General features: G+C 41.5%; 1 protein-coding gene across 1 annotated transcript; it reads right to left on the reverse strand.

Annotated features, from left to right (window-relative positions):
• Positions 1-3,312: 3,312 nt before the first annotated feature.
• LOC138366303 (uncharacterized) lies at positions 3,313-7,868 on the reverse strand. Its single transcript, XM_069327329.1, has 2 exons — positions 7,189-7,868; positions 3,313-3,358 (listed from the first exon to the last, which is right to left on the reverse strand). Exons 1-2 carry the CDS (start codon positions 7,866-7,868, stop codon positions 3,313-3,315), a joined length of 726 nt encoding a protein of 241 aa, XP_069183430.1.
• Between the last annotated feature and the right edge of the window lie 2,246 nt (positions 7,869-10,114).

A 10,114-nucleotide genomic window follows, 5' to 3' on the forward strand; every position in this document is an offset into this window, starting at 1 on the left:
CATGTTTAACAAATTTGTTATCTTTTTATTCTAGCATTGTTGAGGCAGTTGATAGTGGTAAGGATTGCGATGTTGTATACCTTGACTTTAGCAAAGCTTTTGATACAGTGCCACATGAAAGACTGATTAAAAAGATAGAGTCTCATGGTATTGGGGGTGCTATATTAAGCTGGATTAGGGCATGGCTATACCAAAGGAAACAGAGAGTTAGTATAAATGGAATCAAGTCAGAGTGGGAAAATGTTGTAAGTGGAGTGCCTCAAGGCTCTGTCCTGGGACCTCTGTTGTTTATAATATATATAAATGATTTAGATTCAGGTTTGAGTAGCAACATTTGCAAATTTGCCGATGATACGAAAATCGGTAGGGAAATTAATTCGGAGGAGGACTCACTATCACTTCAAGTTGATCTAGATAGGGTTTTGAAATGGTCAAAGGATTGGCAGATGCAGTTTAATGCTGATAAATGTAAAGTTCTGAGGTTAGGTAATGATGATAGAGTTACAAGATACGAGCTAGATGGTGTTGTGATTGCGAAGTCGGATTGCGAAAGGGATCTGGGAGTTATGATTAGTAAGAATTTAAAACAAAAGGATCAATGCATAAATGTTCGTAATAAGGCAAATCGGACACTTGGATTTATTAATCGCAGCGTTAGTAACAAGACACCTGGTGTGGTTCTCAAGCTATATCTTGCTCTAGTTAGGCCCCATTTAGATTATGCAGTTCAGTTTTGGTCACCATATTATAGAATGGATATAAATTCACTTGAACGTGTCCAGCGTAGGATGACTAAGTTAATTCCCCAAATTAGAAATCTTTCATATGAAGAAAGATTAACAAAGCTTAAGTTGCATTCACTGGAAAGGCGAAGAGTTAGGGGTGACATGATAGAGGTTTACAAGTGGATGAATGGACATAACAGGGGGGATATTAATAGGGTATTAAAAGTATCAACACAGGACAGAACACGAAACAATGGGTATAAATTGGATAAGTTTAGATTTAGGAAAGACTTGGGTAAATACTGGTTCAGTAACAGGGTTGTTGATTTGTGGAACCAATTGCCGCGTAACATTGTGGAGGTGGGGTCCCTCGATTGTTTCAAGCACGGGTTGGACAAGTATATGAGTGGGATTGGGTGGTTATAGAATAGGAGCTGCCTCGTATGGGCCAATAGGCCTTCTGCAGTTACCTTTGTTCTTATGTTCTTATGTTCTTATGTTTCCTCTACCGTCTAGGGTTGTAAGATCTACTTCCATTAGCTTACTCTCATAGCTGACGTCTCATAGCTCCGAGAACAATCTTGATGCTAATCTTTGTACTTTTCAATTTCGATTTGATGCTTCACAAGGTGTGGATTCAGTGCTATTGTTGCATACTTCAGTGTTGGTCTAACATATGCTGTGTACACTGACTTGAATGAGTCCTGGTTTGGGTAATAAACTATCTTCTAATGTTTGCCGTGTTTCAGTTGCTTTGATGGTACCCCTTTTTATGTGTACCTTTGGTTTAATGTTAGAACTATATCCACTCCCATGTCTCTTTATTTTCTATTGTTGTAGTATAGATGCTTCCTTCCCTTTGGTGCAGATACTTCCTGGTCTATTTTCTCTTTCCTATCTTCATTACTTTACACTTGTTTTGCGTCCTGGATTAAATTCGAGGAGCCATTTGTTTGTCCACTCGTGGAGTTTGTCAAGGTCCTCTTGTAATGTTCTGCAGTTCTCCGCTGGTTTTACAGTCCTCGTCAGATTTGCGCCATCTGCAAACGTTGACATAAACACGCTCACTCCCTCGGGCAGGCCGCTTAACCACTTGGGCTGGACGGTAGAGCGACTTTCTCGCTTCTTGCAGGTCGGCGTTCAATCCCCGACCGTCCAAGTGGTTGGGCACCATCATTCCTTCCCCCCGTCCCATCCCAAATCCTTATTCTGATCCCTTCCCAGTGCTATGTAGTCGTAATGACTTGGTGCTTTCCCCCTGATAATTCCCTCCCCCTCCCTCGGGTAGGTCGCTCACATAAATTAGGAAGAGAAGGGGTGCCAGGACCGAGCCTTGTGGGACTCCACTTGATACATTCCTCCTTGTCCTTTATTTACACTTTTACTCTGTTCAGGGTTTCCCCAGTTATCCTGATGCTTGCTTCTCCGTTTTCTACACCAGTCTTTCTTGAGCAACAGTTTAAAATGCTTTTTGACAATTTCGGAAAAATCAGTTTTAATAATCTTATAATAGAGATCAAGAGGGAAGATATATATAAGATAAAGAAAACTAAAAAAATATTTGTTTACATATGCAAAATCAAAATAAAAAACCAGTATTGGGCATATACTTACAATTAAAGGTTCGTATAGAGATTGTGACAGTGATATTAGTGAAAAAAATACAATACGAGGCTATACTTAGCATCCTATTAAACAATATGAAAGTTGAAGATCCAGACAGCTTCTTTATGAACGATGTATAAACCTCTGACAACATAACTAATATTAACACGATCACAGCACACTTTGAAATAGAAATTGATAACATGCACTCAGGCCCAGGTCCTGACTCGTGGAATTCAATATTCATAAATAAAAGTACAGTACCAGTAGCGCGTGTAGCATAGCATAGAGGAAAAATAGCATTTTTCAGTGTAGCGTAGAGGAAAAGCTTCAATACAGCAGATCCCAGAGAACTTAAATCAGCAGATATAGCTCTACCACACACGGGAGCCAGTAAAGCTTCAGTAAAGACAACATAGACAAGTCGTACTAACATCCCATGTGATAACAGCTTTTGAAAAAGTGACTAAGAATCCAATCTGCAGTTTTATGGAAAACAATGAACTTCACAACCCAGGACAACATGGCTTTAGAGCGGGAAGATCCTGTCTGTCACAGTTACTCAACCACTGTGACAAAAATCACAGACGCCTTAATAAGTAATTATCAAAAGAAGGCACCAAGCCGGGAAGGCTATGTAGCACCTTTAAACACGATTCCACACATTAGAAGAAAAGAAAAATGGAGATGATGTATATATGGACTTTGCAAAGGCATTCGACAAATATGACCATAGATAGAATGATAGCCGATAAAATGAGATCAATAGGAATAACTGGTAAATTGAGGTGTTGGATTTCCAGCTTTCTGTCAAACAGAACGTAGAAAGTAATAGTCAATCAAATCAAATAAAGTCCAAGTGCAGTGAAAAAGTCTGTACCCCAGAGCACAGTCCAGGCACCACTGCTCTTGCTCATTCTTATTTCAGATATAAAAATCTAGTAACAGCTAAGTGCTATCTTTTGTAGATGATACAAAAAAATCATTGTTTCTTCTTCTTCTTCTTCTTCTTTTTCTTCTTCTTCCTTCTGCAGAACAAAATGAAAACTATAAGCATATATTAATTAAACCTTCGATTGGGCAAAAGAAAATGACATGATATTTAACAGAGATATATTCCAGGTACTTAGGTATGGTGGAAACAAGACACTTAAACGAAATACAGGGCGTAGAACACAATCAGACACACTCATCAGACACACAGACAGGAAGACAACGTGTAAAAGATTTGGGAATTATTATGTCTGACGACCTGACATTTAGTGAAAATAACCGAGCAAATATAGCGGCGGCCAGGAAAATAGTAGGATGGATTATGAGAACGTTCAGATCCAGATACCTCACAGCAGTGCTAATACTATTTAAATCACTGGTGAGCAGGAGAGATTTCTGAAATACAGGGAATACGGAGAACCTATACGGCACGCACAGGCACGATAAAGCACTTATTGGAACCGTCTCTAAGCTCTCAACATGTACTCCCCTGAAAAGGAGACGAGAGAGACGTATCAAATAATATATATATGGAAGATACCGGAGGGTCAGGTCCCAAATTTACATAGTAAAATAACAACATACTAGAGAGAAAGATCTGGAAGGAAATGAAGAATAGAACCAGTAACAAATAGAGGTGCCATAGACACAATCAGCGAGCACTGTCTGAACATCAGAGGTCCACAGCTGTTCAGTATTCTCCCAGCAATCATTAGAAATATTTCCGAACAAAGTTAGACTTCTTCAAGGAGCAATTAAATATGTTTTTGCAAGAATGGCCAGACCAACCTGGCTATAGTGGCTATGTGGGCCTGCAGGCCGCCTGTTGGACCAAGTTATCACAAGTCGAGCCTGGCCTTAGGCCGGGTTTCGGTTGTAAAAGAACTCACAAAACGCTATCCAGGTATGTTCTAGAACTCAAGTTTGTCTGGCACGACTTTCGTCTTCTAAATCTATTCTACCCTTTCGTCACAAAGTGGGTCCTCTCCTTGTGCTCCGCCATTCTAAACTTGATTTCTCTCTCCAGCATTTTACACATAATAGTTGTCATTGACACTGGTGTGTAACTCAGTGCCTCCTCTCTGCCCCTTTTTTCCAGAATTCAGGGAGATTCTGTCACGAGTGTTGTTTAGATAATTTTAGATAATGGGTGACAAAGTACCTCTTCATCCTCTTTCAGTGGCCATGGTGAAATTAAGTCTGGTCCCATTGGTTTTGTCACATGTAGTTCCTCCAGAGTATTTTTTACCTCCTCTACAGTAACTACAATGCCATCCAGTGTTTCTTCCAGCCTTTTAGCTCACAACCTTGTCTTTACATTGGTTCTATTGTAAAGACCTGAAATCTTTTGTTTAGTTTCTCACATACCTCCTCGTCATTTTCTATGAGAATTCCTTCTTGTCTCCTCAACGTGAGTACATGATGGATCACTTGTTTTCCTCCTTATATAGCTATAGAGCAGCTATGGTTAGTCCTTAGCTTTAGCCACATTGGCATTTTTCAATTTGGCTTCTGCCTTCTCTCCCGACTCTGGTGTATTTATTTATGGCTTGCTGTAGTGTATCTTTATTGTGGTAGTGGATGGAGAGACTTACCTAACAGTGTCTTTGTTGAAGTTTATTGAAGTAATGAAATACATCTCAAAGGGATAAAGTAGCTAAAACTATTTCTACTCTTGTGTATTTAAGGTCGCTCAAGGGGCTCATAAATCCATACAGTATACAAATATTAATCTTATTTTGGATTTCACATTCCAATAATAATCACATGGTATACTGTGATTACTTATTGATTATGCTGCACTGTCATTTCTTATTTCGGTAAAGGGAAACTAAACTGAATGAAGCCATGAGAATAATCTTAGGATGCCCAAGAAATGCTATGATTGAGATAATGAGGATGGAATTGAACTTACAGAGTATTGGGAATAGAATTTCAGAGATAAATGTAGTTTCGGCGATTAGATTAATGAGAGGCAGGGAATTTGATGAATTAATCCTCTCACTTTATAAGGTGAGAACAAATGAACAATGCAGTGTTGAAGTATAATAAGAGAGCGTATTTGAGATATTTATATTTTAATATTACATAATATGATGCCTTTCAAGAGTGCACAGAGAAACAGTTAACACCACCATGGGAGGAATGTGTCGTAGGTGAGGTAATTGTTCCCTCTATTTTCTTCTATGACGAGTTTTCAGACATTTCAATTCGCCGCTGTCTGGGTATTGACTGAGAAGCAATAGTCCCTTAGACACACACTCTTGATATGTTAACACTGCTTCTTGCTCAACACTTGTACACCTGGTACAGTCACAGGTAATGTTCAACACTTGTACACCTGGTACAGTCACAGGTAATACTCAACACTTGTACACCTGGTACAGTCACAGGTAATACTCAACACTTGTACACCTGGTACAGTCACAGGTAATGCTCAACACTTGTACACCCGCTACAGTCACAGGTAATGTTCAACACTTGTACACTGTTACATTCACAGGTAATGCTCAACACTTGTACACTGCTACAGTCACAGGTAATGTTCAACACTTGTACACCTGGTACAGTCACAGGTAATGTTCAACACTTGTACACTGTTACAGTCACAGGTAATGTTCAACACTTGTACACTGTTACATTCACAGGTAATGCTCAACACTTGTACACTGCTACAGTCACAGGTAATGTTCAACACTTGTACACTGCTACAGTCACAGGTAATGTTCAACACTTGTACACCCGCTACAGTCACAGGTAATGTTCAACACTTGTACACCTGGTACAGTCACAGGAAATGTTCAACACTTGTACACTGTTACAGTCACAGGTAATACTCAACACTTGTACACCTGGTACAGTCACAGGTAATGCTCAACACTTGTACACCCGCTACAGTCACAGGTAATGCTCAACACTTGTACACCCGCTACAGTCACAGGTAATGTTCAACACTTGTACACCTGGTACAGTCACAGGTAATACTCAACACTTGTACACCTGGTACAGTCACAGGTAATACTCAACACTTGTACACCCGCTACAGTCACAGGTAATGCTATTGTTAGCTGTCTTCAACTTTCCTTTGAGTAGGCCATTTACCCTTAGCTTTTGTTTTAACATTTTCCACCACATTGGGTTGAACACTGCTATCATTAGATGGTGCTCAATATATTTAGTCACTTTTATGTACACAAGTTCTCGCACAAGTTTCTGGAGCTTCACCCTTTAACAAGGCAACAATCTGGATTTGTTTTTCCCCGCGTACAATGTTTCTCTCAACCCACACAACACTTTCATTGTTGAGATGAAGAAATTCAGGATCCAAGTACGTCGGACACTTAACAATAACTTTAGTGTAAATTACTCCTACTTCAGGAGAAACCTAAACAATATTCTTATATCCGTTAGGTGTTCCACTGCCTCTTCTGTTACCACTTACGGGCTATTCATGCCCGTGCCACCTCTTGGGTGGCTTAATCTTTATCAATCAATCAATCTCTTCTGTCCCAACTGTTATGTAAATGTCTTGAGGTTATCTTGAGATAATTTAGGAGGCTTAGCGTCCCCGCGGCCGGTGAACACCCCATCCTTAAATAATGGTTCGAATTCACTAAATTCCTTGGCCAATTGAACCGTCCACTCCAGTTGCTGATGAAAGTTCAGATGACAGGTCGAGGGAGAAAAGCCAGTCCCGTCTTCCATTAATCTGTCCGTCTTGCGGTGTGCGGCCCTGTTGCGTCTGTCTGGGGAGACATTCTTCTTGAGGCCGGCCAGTAATTAAAGACCTCGGTCCTGTCTGGCGGCGAGCATTGCAATTTTTCGGTCGGTTTTCGTTTCAACAACTCTGGCTTCCACGACTTACCCCGCGTGCTGATAGTGTTCCGCTTCTTCCTGGTCATTACTGCCTGACATGTCCAGGAGTGGTGTGGTGTGCCATCTGACATGTCCAGGAGTGGTGTGGTGTGCCATCTGACATGTCCAGGAGTGGTGTGGTGTGCCATCTGACATGTCCAGGAGTGGTGTGGTGTGCCATCTGACATGTCCAGGAGTGGTGAGGTGTGCCATCTGACATGTCCAGGAGTGGTGTGGTGTGCCATCTGACATGTCCAGGAGTGGTGTGGTGTGCCATCTGACATGTCCAGGAGTGGTGTGGTGTGCCATCTGACATGTCCAGGAGTGGTGTGGTGAGCCATCTGACATGTCCAGGAGTGGTGTGGTGAGCCATCTGACATGTCCAGGAGTGGTGTGGTGTGCCATCTGACATGTCCAGGAGTGGTGTGGTGTGCCATCTGACATGTCCAGGAGTGGTGTGGTGAGCCATCTGACATGTCCAGGAGTGGTGTGGTGAGCCATCTGACATGTCCAGGAGTGGTGAGGTGAGCCATCTGACATGTCCAGGAGTGGTGTGGTGTGCCATCTGACATGTCCAGGAGTGGTGAGGTGAGCCATCTGACATGTCCAGGAGTGGTGTGGTGAGCCATCTGACATGTCCAGGAGTGGTGTGGTGTGCCATCTGACATGTCTCACACTCCGTGTTGACATGTCAGCGGTTATGTATTGGGTTATGCTCGCTCCATTTCCTTGGTAACCAAGAGTACTCGTTATCTTGGTTATAGAAGAGAGGAGATCGAGAGGGTTGTTGTTGTTGTCGTTGTTTTAGATTCAGCTACTGGGAACAAAAGTTCCAAGTAGCACGGGCTATGGTGAGCCTCTCGTACTCACCTGGCACGGCAGAACAGATCTAGGGGGGGAGGGTAGAAGAGATCTAGGGGGGGGGGGGGGTAGAAGAGATCTAGGAAGGGTTGAAGAAATTTAAATTTAAATTGAAATAATTTTATTCTGATAAAATACACACAAAGGGATGAGGTAGCTCAAGCTATTCTCACCCCGTTCAGTACAACGTGTTCATACATATATAGACACACATCATAAACAATAAACATATTGCCGAACAGTCAATGAGATAAACATATACATTTCCTCCTTTACACAAGTAGTATGGTATCAGACGTACACACAAATACTTTTATGACCAAGGTATACTGTATAGACAATTTGCAAGAGACTTGCAGATAATTCAACAAAAAATTACAGTCTTGTGCAAAATTCTTATATCTCTCAAGAATATCATCAACCTTTCCGTTGTGACACATCCAGGCTATTTGTTCAGGAACAGTCCTTATCTCAGTGTTTCTATATACATTAATCAACGGACAATCAAGAACATAATAGGCAAGGGTGTGAGACCTTAACATACCACATAGTTTACACTTCGTGTCATTATCATGAACACCTATCCCATATTCCCAGTAATATTTGTAACCAAGCCTAAGCCGCATGTACACAGAGTCACTCCAAACATTTCTCCTTTTACCATAAGTGAAATGGGTGTTTTGACTCACATACATGTAGTGTTGCATGGTTTAACTTCTCTCATACATTATACCTCTCCTCTCCACTTCTGCCTGTGCCTGAATATTTCTGATTTTGCTTCTTATTTGTCTCATTGTGAATTCGCATTCGATGTCAACTTGTGGTTTTGATGTGGCACGTTTGGCCAAGTCATCCGCCACCTTGTTGAGCACTATTCCAACATGAGATGGAATCCACATGAATTTTACATTGTGACCATTCAGCTGTATCTCAGTTATCCTTTTCTTACAATCCTCAACTATGGACATGAAGACTGGATTTCGATTGTTTAAGGAATCAAGTGCTCCTCGGCTATCGACAAATACAAAAACATCTTTGTCGTCATGACGTACTTCCTCCAAACACGCCAGAATGGCCTGCAGTTCAGCTTGTGTGGATGATATATAATTACTAATTCGAAGTTCAATTATCCTGTCCACAGTCCCAAACTCAGTATATTCTCTTATTAGGACACCACACCCTGCCCTGCCATCCTCCGCCACCGACCCGTCGCAATATACATGTAAACTGTTGCCTCTTGGTAACCCAGATATCATGCTTCCATACAAACACCGTAATTGTCCCGGTTCATGATGAATCTTTTTCACCTTGAGCGGTACAATTTCGACGTCTATTTTCTGTACTTTCCAGGGAGCAGACCTATTACACTGGTGAGAGGGTTTACAGCAGTCAAGTACATCGTATTCCCTGAGGTCATGAGCTAATCCCCTCGTGTAGCGTGTCTCTCTCAGTTTCCTGGAAGTGTGTACGTCACTCAAGCAGGTCTGAACGCTCTGAAACAGCTTATCCCCCTCATTTTCTCCGCATGAAACGAATAGATACTCTAGCGTTAATGTCACGGACTCTATCACACACACTCTGTAAATTTAATTCCATTAATATTATTTCAATCATTGCATTTCTTTGACATCCAGGAATAATCCTCATAGCCTCGTTCTGTATCAGCTCTATTTCTTTAATTCTGCCTTGGCCTGTGTAAGACAAAACGGGTGCGGCGTAGTCTATCAGGGACCGAACAGTGCTTATGTATAACATCCGCAAGATAGGTACCCCAACACCTTTACCAGAAAAAGCCAGTGCTTTTAGAAGAAGCAGACGAGCTTTACATAAGGTGCTGATATGATTTATTTCAGCATTTTTACTCTCACATGTGTATCCAAGGGTTGAAGAGTCTAGGGTTGGAAGAGGAGGAGGACAAAAGGTACAGAAGCATGTCAGGGGGGAACATGGGAGGGGTTTGAAGAGTAAGGAGGATAAGAGGATATAAGGACCAAGTCGAGAGAGGGGAAGGGGAATATTCCTCTACTCTCTTTTCCTCTCTAAGGGAGAGAGAAAAGAAAGACAGATGAGTAATA

Source organism: Procambarus clarkii, chromosome 19 (assembly GCF_040958095.1).
Source record: "Procambarus clarkii isolate CNS0578487 chromosome 19, FALCON_Pclarkii_2.0, whole genome shotgun sequence".
Classification (NCBI taxonomy): Eukaryota; Metazoa; Arthropoda; class Malacostraca; order Decapoda; family Cambaridae; genus Procambarus; species Procambarus clarkii.